The sequence below is a fragment of the Gymnogyps californianus genome, chromosome 1 (assembly GCF_018139145.2).
Source record: "Gymnogyps californianus isolate 813 chromosome 1, ASM1813914v2, whole genome shotgun sequence".
NCBI classification, from domain to species: Eukaryota; Metazoa; Chordata; class Aves; order Accipitriformes; family Cathartidae; genus Gymnogyps; species Gymnogyps californianus.
Window position 1 is genome coordinate 164,735,612 of NC_059471.1, and position 14,058 is coordinate 164,749,669.

Genomic DNA, 14,058 nt, shown 5'->3' on the forward strand with positions numbered 1-14,058 from the left:
AATCCTCCCGCGGGGAAAAGACCCAGCGTGAAACAACGGCGGGAGGTGTACTGCCTTTGCCCTCTCCCGGTAACGCCCGCTTTACTCCCGCTCACTGACACAGCCACGCTGTCTCTCTCTTCCTCTCTACCTCCTCAACTCCGCCCTCCCAACCCGCGCTTTGCCGACCCGGCTGCTTTAAAACAATTAAAAAAAAAAAAAAAAAAAAAAAAGAGAGACGATACAAGCGAATACGGGGCGGCGCGGCCGCCGCGGGTCCGGGCTGCGGCGGCGGGAGTGGACGTTCCGTCCCGGCGCAGCCGTCTGCTGAAGCCCGCCCCTCCCGTCTCGTCATTGGCCGCCTCGAGAGCGCGGGCGGAGGCCGTTCAGAGCTGCGCCCCTCGCTATTGGTCAGGAGGAGATTCGCTCCGCCATTGGGTGCGCGTTCCCCGGTAGGCGCCTCGGCCTATCAGGAGCCGCCGGCCGCGCAAAGGGAAGGGATATAAGGGCGGGCCTCAGGGCGCGAGTAACTCACGGGCTTTTTTTCTGTAGCAGCGGGAGCGTAGCAGCGGGCAAGCGATCGACTGGGGATGTCCGGCCGCGGGAAGCAGGGCGGGAAGGCGCGGGCCAAGGCCAAGTCGCGCTCGTCGCGGGCCGGGCTGCAGTTCCCCGTGGGCCGCGTGCACCGGCTGCTGCGCAAGGGCAACTACGCGGAGCGGGTGGGCGCCGGCGCCCCGGTGTACCTGGCGGCCGTGCTGGAGTACCTGACGGCCGAGATCCTGGAGCTGGCGGGCAACGCGGCCCGCGACAACAAGAAGACGCGCATCATCCCCCGCCACCTGCAGCTGGCCATCCGCAACGACGAGGAGCTCAACAAGCTGCTGGGCAAGGTGACCATCGCGCAGGGCGGGGTGCTGCCCAACATCCAGGCCGTGCTGCTGCCCAAGAAGACTGAGAGCCACAAAGCCAAGAGCAAGTAAACTGGGCCTGGAGAAGCGTCCCGAGCACAGAAGCGAAACCCAAAGGCTCTTTTCAGAGCCACCCACAGTCTCGAGAAGGAGCTTGGGATGCTAGCGAGCGGCTGGCGGGGGAACCGCGTGCGTGCGTGCGTTTCTCGCGGGAGGGTTGGCTCGTTGAGAGGAGGGGGGAGTCTCCCCTCGGTAGCCGCCCTGGCCCAGTTATGCCGGAGAGCTCAGGCGCGGCTGGGAAGTCTGCGTTTTGCTCGTGGGCCCCGCACCTCCGCTCCGGCTAGGGGGCGGGCGGAGGATCGTGCTGCTCTCCCGGGCGGGCAGTGCCCGGGGCGGGGGCTGCGCTGCGGCGAACGCCCGCGGAGCAGAGCGGGGGCTCTGCCGAGCGCGGAATCGCCCGGAGCCAATCGTTGCCCGCGCGGGCTTTTCGAAAGAGCGAGGGCGCTTAACCCGCTCGCCGCCGGAGATGGGGCCTGGCCTGGCTACAGAGGCCGCCAGCCCCCCCCCGCGCAAGAGCGAGGTCCCTTCCACGCTCTGCCGGTTGAAGCGAACCCGGCGTAGCCACTGCAGCTTCCCCCCTTCGCGCATGTGCAGGCAGGAGAAAACGAAGGATCCGCCGCCCTGCAGTAGGAAAGTTGGCGAAACAGAGCCGGGTTTTGCCTTTTTCCTCCTTTTTATTTTGTTGGGGCAGGGGGACTGTTTCCTTGGCCCGTGTTTTTCCCAAACAAAGCCGCTGAAGAGAGGCGCTGGGCTCGCCCTTCAGGCCCCGGCATTTTCCAGGACTTCCTGGCATCGGGAAATGCCTCGGGAAGTCACAAACCAGCACAGCGCTCGCCTTGCAGGGCAATGCGCCCCAGCAGGCTCTTCCGAAAGCAGCTGCCGGAAAGCAGAGGCGGCAGAAGAGGTGGGAAGGGGAATGATGCAGCAGCAGGGCGCTAGAAAGGAACGCAGAGCCGACCTGCAAGACTAGCCCGTCCGCAAGAAAAATGGGGGTGGGGGGAATAGGGATGATGGGAGCGTACAAAACAAAGAAGCACAAATATACCAACACCCACGCAACGCGACACAGCTCTTTCAAAAGAGAAAGTGGGTGGCTCTTAAAAGAGCCTTTGGGTTCTCGAGATGGTCTGGGAGCGAAAAGCTTTAGCCGCCGAAGCCGTAGAGGGTGCGTCCCTGGCGCTTGAGAGCGTAGACCACGTCCATGGCCGTCACCGTCTTCCTCTTGGCGTGCTCGGTGTAGGTGACGGCGTCGCGGATCACGTTCTCCAGGAACACCTTCAGCACGCCGCGCGTCTCCTCGTAGATGAGCCCTGAGATGCGCTTCACGCCGCCGCGCCGAGCCAGGCGGCGGATGGCCGGCTTAGTGATGCCCTGGATGTTGTCGCGCAGCACCTTGCGGTGGCGCTTGGCGCCTCCCTTACCGAGCCCCTTCCCGCCCTTGCCTCTACCAGACATACCTTCTGCTTTTCGCTTGCTCCGAGCTGCGTGCAGCAGACTGGCCGCGCCGCGGCCTTTATGTGGTGGGAGCCGACCTGATTGGGAGCAGGGGCGGGCACGGCTGGCGAGGGCGGGGCCTGCGCCTCCCCGCCCTCCGCGGGCGCGGCGAGGCGGGACCTTCGCCCTTCGCTGCTCTCGGGCACCTCTCCGGGGCCCCGGCCGGCTTCGCCGCGCCAGTCCCCGCCTCCGTCTCCGCCTCGCTCGCCTTGCCCCAGACCCGGTGCCCCTGAAGCGCCGTTTCCCGGCATCGTTCCCCTCCGGGCGGGGCGGCGGCGCCCAGACCTTCCTTCTCTGCAGGGGCCGAGCGCGCCCGCGCGGCCGCCTCGTTCTGGGGGCGGTGGGGCCCCGTCTCAAGTGCCTCAGTGGATCGCGACCCAGCGCGCCCATGCGCCGGGAGTCGGTCGTCTTGCGGCCCCCGCGAACATTTCGAGAGGGTTGGCACAGCGCTCGCCTGGGACAGCGGTACCGAAAAGGGCTGGGAGCTGCTTTCCCTGACTTCGCCGGTCTTATTCTCTCCTGCCATCTGCTGGGCATCATTTAATTTTCTTCAGACATTTTCTGATTACTTTTTAGACAAGATGACATAAGTGTTAGGAGCATCTGTTGGATTTTCAATTGTTGTTGTTCTTTTTCACAGTCTTATGAATATTTTAAATATCACTGTATTGCTATACGTGCAGTACAACAGCTGTATCTTTCATATATCAACATTTGTGTATAAATTACCCTATCGCTTGCGAGTACTAATTATTTCCAAGAATGGGCACAGATCTTGGTTTTGTTTTGTTTTCCTTTGTACATAGCACCAAATCCTTGAACTCTTAATCTCTAGTTCTATTGATGCTGGGTACTGTATACAGGCAATGAACACGATAGTATGTTATAAACTACCTGAAAGAGGTAGAGTTTACAGTGAATATGATCGTCAGAAACAATATGTCCAGTTTATTTTCCTTTCTCCTGTTTACCTTTTTTAGATATGGGTTTGGGGCCTACGTGTGTCCCAGAACTCTTTTAAATAGCATTTCATATGGAAATAAATATAAATTGCCTAGAAGATAAAGAGCAATTGTTAATAATTTATAAAGCAATAGGCCAACTATAGCAAATATAGTATTAAGTATCCGTGAAAATTCAGAAAACACTTCTTACGGTTTTTCTTAGTTCAGTTCCCTGTTCTTTCAGCTTATCTCCAGTTAAATTGTTCTTACAATTTTCGTCTTGGCTTCTTACTTTCATAAATCATCAGCCTAGAGATGAGACGCCACAAAACCTCAGTTTGTGGGTTTGGTTTTTGGGGAGTTTTTTGTTTGTTTGTTTTTCAGAAAATCAGCACAAAAATATTTTTCTATGCAGATGAAATTCTGATTTACATGTTACAAGCACAAAGTTGGCCTCTTTATATTTCATTAGTGAGGACCAGTGTTAAAGATGTGAAATGTGAGCATGTCAGCTGTAAATTGAATTTCAAAATTACTCCCAACTGCAGCAAACAGTAGAAATCACTCTGAAAGGGCTGCCCTGGCCTTTGTTCCTGTATATGCCCCTAAACACTTTCACATATGAGAAGCCTTAGAAAGCAATGTTTCACTCACATCATATTTGACACTTTTCTGAATTACATTTCTACTCAGTTATGACTCATCTGATTATCTTCCCCCACCCTCTCTACTTCAGTACACGCTGAAGAATTCACCTGTGTTGTGGTTTAACCCCAGCTGGCAACTAAGTTAACAAGCAGCTGCTCACTCATTCCCCCCTGGTGGGATGGGGGAGAGAATTAGAAGAGTAAAAGTGAGAAAACTCGTGGGTTGAGATAAAGACAGTTTATTAGGTAAAGCAAAGGCCACACATGCAAGCAAAGCAAAACAAGGAATTCATTCACCATTTCCCATCAGCAGGCAGGTGTTCAGCCATCTCCAGGGAAGCAGGGCTCCATCACACGTAATGGCTAGTTGGGAAGACAAACGCCACAACTCCAAACATCCCCCCCACCTCCTTCTTCTTCTTCTTCCCCCAGCTTTATATGCTGAGCATGATGTCATATGGTATGGAATAACCCTTTGGTCAGTTGGGGTCAGCTGTCCCAGCTGTGTCCCCTCCCAACTTCTTGTGCACCCCCAGCCTACTCACTAGTGGGGTGGTGTGAGAAGCAGAAAAGGCCTTGACTCTGTGTAAGCACTGCTCAGCAATAACTAAAACATCCCTGTAATATTTACACTGTTTTCAGCACAAATCCAAAATATAGCCCCATACTAGCTACTATGAAGAAAATTAACTCTATGCCAGCCAAAACCAGCACAAGCTGATAATCTCCTTATATGTGCAGGAGTTAAAATCTTCACAAAATAACAAAGCGGCAGTCTTTAGGCTTCTGGGACACACTGTCCCCTGAATTTGGGGGGTTTACTCATGAATTCCAAGTGCCAAAAACTGGGTGGAAGCTCTCTTGACAGCTTTGCCTCATTCCACTGTCAGTTTGCAGCCATTAGGTTATAGGTAAATCGTTCTCTTGTGTTATGTAAATGTTCAGCTAAAAGATTCATCACTGTGGTATTAAAGGACAAGGGAGCTTCAAGAATTAACGGAGGAATGTAGGTCTCTCTCTTTTAGTAGAAGAGGCAATCGATATTTTATGTTAGCATAATAGAAACTGAAAGAAAAAGAAGTCCTTCTGTGTTCTTATGTTACAAATTTTTCTTTTTTTTTTAATTGTATGTTTTTTAATGTTAAAACTTCAGCATTGATTGGCTTTGAAGCAGGCAGAGAGACATTCCTTTCAGTGTAGAAATACCTAGAGATTGGTCTAAAGTAGCCTTCAGAGCTTGGGCTGTTACACAGTAATAGGAATTAGGCTAAGTGGTATCAGTGGAGTTGGGGAACTCCATGTAGTGCTTTTGCCACATGGAGGAAAAGGAAAAAAAATTCCAAGTGCATTAGGAGTTTCACAAACATCCTTGACTTCCCTCAGTACTATACCAAAACTTTATCTGCTTGTGCCATATGTGGGGTTTCCAAATGTCAGTAAGTGCCAGTTGCTTGTGGGCAGGAAGGCCCCTTTCACATCCTAACCCTGCAATTCTGGAAGGAGCTCTAATATGATTTTTAGAAAAACACTGTAGGTCACCTCATTCTTCAATCAGTTTTGGGAATCTGTGACCTGGAAGATTATTGTTTCTAGTCCGTACTTATTATTAGATCTATACTGTCGATAAGTGTAAATTGTTCCTTCTTATCATTCTCTTCCTTACGCCCCTGAGCCAGCTCCAGCAGCAGCTGTTAGGTCTAATGCTGTGTCAGAAACTGCTCTTGCTCCACATGAGAGAAAAAGAAAAATGAAAAGTTCCGGTCCATTGGAGCTTCTGCATGCTGAGCAGCAGGGTTTCTGTCCTCTCAAGAGTGCTAGTGGACAAAGGCTGGAAGATAGAGAAGTAGTTTTCATCTGTATTTGAATGGTGTTTCTGCAATGTAAAAAATGATTCCATTTCCTGACAATAAGGCATGTTTTGTTGTATGAAAAAAAAAATATTTTGAGATGTCTTTCAGATGTGGAATATAGACTCTTCTGAACAATTTGTAGTGTATATCTCACCATAAGCTATGGCCTATATCCAGGAATTTGTCAGAAGAATAAAATAAGTTTGCCTTACAACTGAGCCAACAGCCCCACCATTGTGGAAGCCACAATTCACGGTGAAGAAATTGGCTGCTGTTCATTTGTGCATGGTGGTAATGAAAATACTGCATCGGCATTTATTATAGGACATTTTTAATTGCCTAGTAATTCAGGAAAATAAATGTCAGTAGGTGCAGAGGAAAACAATGGGAGCCTATGACTCTTTTCAGCAGAAGGAAGCAGGGATTCACAATTTACTGAACATTAGGACACCTGTGCTTGGCATGGGCTTTGAAAGAGGGCATTAAAACACAGGGCAACAATCATTTGGTACTACCTACCCCCTTCTCCTTTGGAATAGGAGCAAGGATAGATGTCCAGTTTCAGTAAGCAGTCTGCATGAAGATGAATTGATCCAAAGCAGGTGTGGGGTTTTGATGCAGATCCTGAACCCATCACATTCTCCTGTCAATGGTTCATTTTTTTTTCCTAGTAACTTCTTAAAGAAACTCTGGATAGAATCTTTCCATAAGCCTGTGCTAATTCATAAAAGTGTTTATTTCCTGGAAGGAAAGTAACAACATTTTAGTAAAATATTTCAGTCTTTTTATTGACACTTGCTGATTCTAAAAATGAAGGAATGCTGCTCCATGGATGGAGTGGCAATACCCAAATAAAACTTCTGCCTGAAGAAATAATGGAATATCAAAGCCTGGGGAAGCCTTCCTGCTGTACCTATGTAACTGCACCAAGTTCCTGTGTTGAGCACATGCTCTCTGTTTTGGGGTATATTCTACAGTGGCTGAAAAATTAAATTTTAGTCTACAGTGGCTGAGAAATTAAAAACCACTTACTGGATTACAATCCAAATGCTTGGATAGTTCTAGGATATTATGCTTGAACATTCAAAAGCAAAATGTAACTGAATAAAAGAGCCAGAGGGAGGCAAATGATCTACGAGTTGCTTCAACACTCAGGTCTGCCTTTCCTGTCTTCTGGTTTATGCCTGTCGTTGATTTGACCTACATTGTAGAGAAGATCATAATGTTTGTTTCTTATGAAAACCCACAGCCTGATACTACCAATCTGTCTTTTCCTGGTCACAAATCTCTCACATAGAGGACAGGGATATCTCCGATGTACAGAAATATATCTTACATGGAGTATTGATGGGCTTGAGAGACCAGAATCAAATCTCTAAACACTTTCCAGTTTCCAAGTAAGTCAAGAAACAATCATGACAATGAAAGCAAAAAATGAATGTTCTGTTTCTATTTCCAGGAATCTCAGAGTCCGTTTCTGCCTTAAAGAATTCGGCAAAAATAAAAAGATTACTAGGAACCTTTCAAAGACTGATCAGGATGACAATATTGCTTGTTGTACGAGTCCAGAATATTGACAGAAAGCTGCCATTAAATGTGAATACCTTGAAACAAACAAATCACTTATATACAGATATCAATGGACTAGAAAGTTACAAAATGTTAGCTCCACTGTCTCTGGGAGGAGTTGAAATCTCCATTCTTCGTTACCATGGGGTCACTACTACTAGTTTAGAAAAAATCTTTTCCTCAGAGTGTCAGCAGTTCTGATACAGTGTTCTGTCATGTCACTGAGGACCTTAATCCTCCCTCATTATAGGAAATAACCATCAGATAAAATGGGCATTAAAACTAGTTTCCCATTTCTGTGTTTAATCAATACATAATGCACCGTTCTGCAGTCTCACACTTTGCAGTTCTGTCATGTTCGTTATCGCAGCCAGATCACCGAAAACACGTATTTACCTTCTTTTTACAGGCTAAAATGCATTCGCTGGGGGACCTCACAAAGGTGTGTTTCTTCCCACGTTTCACCTCCAAGCAGAGAAAAAAAACGGTATGTTAAATTACTAGAACAACTCTAGTCCTTGCTTTGAAAGTAGCCCTTTAGCGTTTTCAGTTAAACACGCGTAATCAGAAAAGAACATGACATTTCTCGAATGCCACATGGAGATTCAAGTCAGCGTATTTGTGTATTTTCACAGTCCCAGGCAGCGGGAACTCTACGTTATACCGTCATTTCATTCACCCTGTTACACTTTCTTTTAGCCCTTGCTCACCCGTTTTTAGGGGCTGATCATAGCCCGGTATCTAGTGTTTGAAACACGATATTATTGCAGGCAGACTGTTAAATGTTTCATATTAGAAAGAAAGCAACATGCCATTGAAAACGAAGGAAGAAAGTGAGAATTCATCCATTGTTTGGAAGATGGAGCTGCCACTGACCCGGGGAAGGAAGCCTCTTGAAAAGGTTAAAATTCCTATCTTACTTCTGAAAGAAGCAAAGCGGCGAATCACCAGATGCTGTTATCAAAGCAAATCACAGCATCAACACTCATTCATTAGAACAAAGAAATCAGCTTTGCATAATAAAGTGTCCTGATTACCGAGCATACCCTCAAAGGACCGAATTTGCAGCTTTAACTCCCCGTCCAGTTCAAATTTCATTACACCAGAGATTCTATTTCCCAATCAATTTTAACAAATCGCGATGCGAAGACAAGTACTTTTTATGCGTTTTAAGACTAAAACCCGATATATTGCAATTGCAACTATCCTGACTCCTGAGTTTAAGAAACGAAAGCGACTTCGTTAAGGTTACATTGAAAGTACAATGACAGGAACGTCAGCCTTCAGAGGGGCACGTCGGTGCTTTGTTCCACTGAAATACTTAAGCTCACGTAAAGTAACATCGGCTTTCACACACGCTGCTAAAGCACAAACGTCTCCCCAAAAGGCATTAGCTAAGACACCGTGGTCGCTGAAGGGACACTGAGCGGGATTGTGTGATTTCGGAGGGAAGCGGCTCGGCCGAGGGAGCCAGCTCTGCATCCGCGTCTGGGACCACGGGGCGAAGCTGTGTTACTTCCTCGGCTTTAATATCAATTTACCCTGAGACCAACCGTTCAAACCACTCATTTTTTTCCCCTGCTCTGGAGAGGACCTTCTAAAGCACAAGATTTCACGCCGGCTGTGCCCATTTAGCCGATGGTACAATTTTAATTTAAAAGATAAAACGAAAGTTTCTCTCTCCCGAGGTCTCTGCGGCTCCACGCCGCAGAGTTTCTGGGGTCGCTTTTCCCTCATTTCTGCTCCTTCCAACGGGAAACTCCGTTAGCTGGTAGGACAGACGCCTCCCTCCCCGCCCGGGAAGAAACGGGGTGCATCGGCAGTAAATTTCGGGAGGAAAAATCCCTTTTTGGACCGGGAAGAAACACAACGGGTGCGGCGGCGGCCGGCGGGGCGGGGCGGGCCGCACCAATCAGCGCGCCCGACGCTGCTATAAAAGCGGGCGGCGGTGACGGCGCCGCTATTGTTCGGGCTGACTGCGCGGAAGCTGCCATGTCCGAGACCGCTCCCGTTGCCGCGCCCGACGTCGCTGCCGCCGCTCCGGCCCCGGCCAAGGCTATGGCCGTCAAGAAGCCGAAGAAGGCGGCGGACGGCTCCAAAGCCCGCAAGCCCGCCGGCCCCAGCGTCACCGAGCTGATCACCAAGGCCGTGTCCGCCTCCAAGGAGCGCAAGGGGCTCTCTCTCGCCGCGCTCAAAAAGGCGCTGGCTGCCGGCGGTTACGATGTTGAAAAAAGTAATAGCCGCATCAAGCTGGGGCTGAAGAGTCTGGTCAGCAAGGGCACCCTGGTGCAGACCAAAGGCACCGGCGCCTCCGGGTCGTTCCGCCTCAGCAAGAAGCCTGGAGAAGTGAAGGAAAAAGCCCCCAAGAAGCGGGCGGCCGCAGCCAAGCCGAAGAAGCCGGCGGCCAAGAAGCCTACCAGCGCCGCGAAGAAGCCCAAGAAAGCGGTGACAGCGAAGAAGAGCCCCAAGAAAGCTAAGAAGCCGGCGGCCACCGCGACCAAGAAAGCAGCCAAGAGCCCCAAGAAGGTGACTAAGGCTGCCAAGCCCAAAAAGGCAGCGGCAGCAGCGAAGAGCCCGGCCAAGGCGAAGGCGGTGAAGCCTAAAGCTGCCAAGCCGAAGGCGGCCAAGCCCAAAGCGGCCAAGGCGAAGAAGGCGACCCCCAAGAAGAAGTAAGTGGTCCTGAAAAAAATCTTGTCTGCCTTGCAGATAAACCCAACGGCTCTTTTAAGAGCCACCCACGTTGTACTAAAAAGAACTGAAACGCTTTTTTTTTACGAGTCTATTGTGTGTGTGTGCGCGCAATTTTAAGTTGCCTTCTTTGGCACTGCCTTTGCTTAACTGAGGTCGATCCGGTAACAGAACAAACTTCTACGCTCTTGTTTTCCATAGGTGCCGGGCGGCACCGCAGCAGTGTTCACCGCGGTACAGTTCATTTGAGCACACCCTCGCGGGCGTGGGTGCAAATAGCTTCCCGTTAGCCGCAAAAAATCGGTGCGAGCCCAAAGTCTCCGTAGAAGTTGGGGCAGCGCTCACAGCACCCCGGCTCTTGGGGGGGGGAGGGGGGGGCGCGGGATGCTGCGGCTCCCCGTAGTTTCTCCCCGATCAGCCGGGGGACGAAGAGCCGCGCTCGGAAGCGGTCCCGCCACCCCCCGGGAGCTCTACTGATTTCGAAAAAGCCCGCGCTGCGCAGAGATTGGCCGCGACTCTCGGGCTTTTCTGGTGCACGGTGGCTTTCGGGTTAAACAGACGCTCCACTTTTTTTTTTTCGCTCGGCGGAAGAGGCTTAACTTCCTGGGTACGTGCTCGCCTCCCCTCCTATGGGCTTTTTCAGTCTCCCCTGCAAACTCGTCCCTTCCCTGGAAACGGTAGGGCGAGCGAGCTCCGAGGGGCACGGGTGTTCCGAGCTGCCTTTTGAGCAGTGCTTGGTGCTGCCCGCCGGTCCGTCGACTTCGGTGCTGAACGTCTTGCGCCTTGGAGCTGCCAGGCTCGGTTCTTAGCCGGGTGCCGGGGGCTCATTTTGGCAACGGAGACTCTCGGAGGCAGCGCTGGGCGCGGTAGGAACCCGCGGGGGTCGAAGCCTCCCGCGCGTCTCCCCCCGCCTGCCCCCCAACTCTGCAGCCGCCTCCTTTTCCCAGTGACTCGACCGTACCCTCCTTCCGTCGCCTTTACTGTACTCAAGCGATGCCCTTCGCTGCACTTAGCGCTGCCTGGGTGCCAGCAGTGAAAAGCAGTCCGTGAGAAGTGGAGGGGAAGAGGCTGTTTCCTCGCTTTAGTCACAGTGCTGGTACCACCGCTTCCCCAGCGGGCAGGAGAAAGGGGAATTTCGTGAAATTACCTGCTCGGCTCTCAACAAAGATTGTTGATCCTCAAGTCCGTAGCTGTTAACCTCGTGTATCTGAAGGGATTACCCGGAAACTGGGTCCCTGCAGTTTGGAGGTGAAATGGTGGAATGGGATTTTGCCAGTATTTGTGTTTTCGCAAAGACTGTCCACATCCTAAATCCCTGTACTAAAAGGGAAAGAAATACAAAACAGAGCCTCTATTTTTAAGCCCTGTTCCTGAAACACTCTTCTTAACTCTTCCTCTGCATTACCTTTTAGGGTGTGTCTGACTTCTCGGTCCTTGCTCGGGTTTATGACCTCTTCCTCTATATAACAATCAAACCTGCATACACATCCCACTTTTTCTCTGAACTTATCAGGCCATACCCCGACAGCCCAAATTCCTGAGCTCACATGCCTGTGCCCCTGTTTGGGATGGAGATGTGCCTACCAGACTTCCATAGTTACCATAAGCGAAGGGTGTTGGGAGTTACAACCACTAATTCTCAAAGGGTTTCACCCAACTAGGTGCACTGACCTGAGGAGAGTGCATCAGCTGTGATTTTTCCGGCCTGCTACAACTAGTTGGAGGGGAGTAGATTTTGACTGGGTACGGTCAAATAGCAGGTACACTGCTGTAGCAAACATGATATTCATGCTTAATTTATTTCTTTGCAGCTGAGCCTGAAAAGGCAAAACCCAGTTACAGTAGCACGGGCAAAACTGTATCACACACATCCCTACTAATTGAATTGACCTCGGTGGGATGGCCCTGAAATAAATGTTTCTGCTTCTAGAACGAGTTGGGGTAATGACAGCAGTTCACTCATGGCCTGTTGCAACTTACCCTCCCTGCTCGCTTGGGGGAGGCATCAGGGAGATTCTTTCCCTTCTCTGAGAGGTAAGAGGGAAAACTCAAATTATTATAACTGTTTTTTAAGAAAATTCATTTGGAGCAGTTACCTACCTCGGATACTACAGTAGTTGAGATTTAAAAAATTAGTGCATTACTGAACACAAGTGGTGATGGAGAGCACTGGCCTATGTACAATAATACCAGTCTGAAAGAGTAAATAGAGGCAAAGAGTATATAGCTGTGGCTTCAGCTGAACAGACTTTACAGTCGTTAGCTGGAGACAGCTGCCAAATAATGTAAGAGGTTGTTCCACACTACAGAAAGGAAGTGTATGTGTATGCAGGAACACGGAATGGACTAGCTATATAGGCTCCAGTGGATATACTGCCCAGTACAGGGACAAGATTAACATAAAACCAAAAAATCCTGTTAAACTTGTAAAGCTGAGCTGGGCAGCATAGCATAGATACCTACTGGAAATTTTTTTTTTCCCAATTGGAAAAAGGGAGTGCAGTGACAAAGAGCAAGAGTGGCCTGAGAAAAATCAGCTTGCAGGGACAAGTGTAATGTGTTTATGCCAATTGCACCACTGGCATATCAGTCAGTACCCCTAATTCATTGTTTCTCATCCTCCTTTCCCCTCAGCCTGTGCACTGCTAGCCCTGTGGATGCCAGCTCATCTCAGCTATGGGAGCAGATGTGCACAACTCCATACTGATTCTCCCTCAGAAATAGCTTATCTTAAATTACAGAGTCACTGCCACAGTGTCCAATCACCGTGTGTCCCTCAGGGCCCCACATCATCTTCAACAGGCCGCTTGCCAGCTGCTTAAGCAGTTTCCTATTCTGGTCATGAGAGAAGTTGATATCCTAAGAAAAAATCAGGGGATGCTATTCTGCTGTCATAGTTCAAATTTCTAGCTAACCTGCTGAGCTGAGGTTTAAGAGTGTGATTTGTAATTGCAGCGGAGAGGGAACACATCTCACTTTGTTGTATGACATCCTTTTTGGACATCTGGGCATTAATTTCTTTTCTCAAACCTGTTAAGATACCTCATGAAACTGGGGAAATAAGGAAAAGAGATGAGCTCTGCTCAGTATCTTCCAAGATGTGCCATGTACTAAGATGGGCAGCTTGAAAAGGACTTGGGACATGCTCATAATGAAAAATCAAACCTCAAAACAATTAAGAGGGCCTAATGTTGTTTTGTTTTGTCTTCTTGTAATGCTGATGAACTGGTCAGTTTCTGCACCTTGGGTACATTTGTTACAAGGAACATCTTCCTTGCCCATCATGCCCTTATCTCCATCTCTCTCTTAGCTGGGTGTCCTTTTCTAAGAACCAATGAGCAGAAACTTCCCCAGACATTTCCTACCACATTCAGGGTTGTATTAATATCCCAAAATAAGATTCCAACAAGACTTTTGTATTATATGACGGGACATCTCTGTGGCCATGCAGCTTCTATTTATTGAACTTTTTATACAGGCTATGTCATGTCCCGAGCCTGTTCCACATTTGCAAAGTGCTCAGACTAATGCATATTCTGAGATGAACAGCTTGCTTAAATTTTTACAATGCCCTCACTGCATGGACATTTCCCCACACTACAGACTCTAAGGAACGTGAATATCACTGCCTGGAACACAGGTAATATGGCAAGTAGAGCTTTAGGATCTCAGACACAGAACACATTTTGTCTTTTGTGAATAGTTCTGACCCAGGAACTGGATTGGAGTCAGGCTGATCAGTGATTCTGTGCAACGATTTGACACGGAGAACTGAGCTGCTGGTGGTCAAAGAGGAGGTGGCTTAACAGGAGGCAAAAAAATGCTGATGTTTAGTGAGCAGCCATACTTCAACAGAATACACAAGTATCCACTTTATGATTTTAAATGCTAAGCTGCTCAAAAATTAGAAGGTCAAAAA

The 14,058-nt window shown here is 49.4% G+C and overlaps 3 protein-coding genes across 4 annotated transcripts; 2 read left to right on the top strand and 1 right to left on the bottom strand.

Moving 5' to 3' along the window:
* The first annotated feature begins 569 nt into the window (after nt 1-569).
* On the top strand, nt 570-1,407 carry LOC127029734 (histone H2A type 2-C). Of its 2 annotated transcripts, XM_050915524.1 has the most exons (2): nt 570-650; nt 756-1,407. In XM_050915524.1, exons 1-2 carry the CDS (start codon nt 570-572, stop codon nt 957-959), a joined length of 285 nt encoding a protein of 94 aa, XP_050771481.1. In that variant the 3' UTR covers nt 960-1,407. The 2 variants fall into 2 exon arrangements, with proteins under 2 accessions (XP_050771481.1, XP_050771480.1); XM_050915523.1 differs by having other exon boundaries at nt 570-1,407.
* A 195-nt stretch (nt 1,408-1,602) lies between these two features.
* LOC127029738 (histone H4-like) lies at nt 1,603-2,967 on the bottom strand. The gene is made up of 2 exons (XM_050915527.1): nt 2,941-2,967; nt 1,603-2,384 (listed from the first exon to the last, which is right to left on the bottom strand). Exons 1-2 carry the CDS (start codon nt 2,965-2,967, stop codon nt 2,091-2,093), a joined length of 321 nt encoding a protein of 106 aa, XP_050771484.1. The 3' UTR covers nt 1,603-2,090.
* A 6,476-nt stretch (nt 2,968-9,443) lies between these two features.
* LOC127029728 (histone H1.03) lies at nt 9,444-10,229 on the top strand. Its single transcript, XM_050915516.1, has one exon. It carries the CDS (start codon nt 9,444-9,446, stop codon nt 10,122-10,124), a length of 681 nt encoding a protein of 226 aa, XP_050771473.1. The 3' UTR covers nt 10,125-10,229.
* The last annotated feature ends 3,829 nt before the right edge of the window (nt 10,230-14,058 follow it).

What these genes read in the sequence shown, in the direction of transcription:
- LOC127029734 (XM_050915523.1), top strand. Translation starts at nt 570, where the DNA reads ATGTCCGGCCGCGGGAAGCAGGGCGGGAAGGCGCGGGCCAAGGCCAAG.
- LOC127029738 (XM_050915527.1), bottom strand. Translation starts at nt 2,967, where the DNA reads ATGGCAGGAGAGAATAAGACCGGCGAA. An exon ending in GAGAGAATAAGACCGGCGAA is followed by an intron (nt 2,385 to 2,940) that starts GTCAGGGAAAGC and finishes GGTAGAGGCAAG; the next exon opens with GGCGGGAAGGGGCTCGGTAA.
- LOC127029728 (XM_050915516.1), top strand. Translation starts at nt 9,444, where the DNA reads ATGTCCGAGACCGCTCCCGTTGCCGCGCCCGACGTCGCTGCCGCCGCT.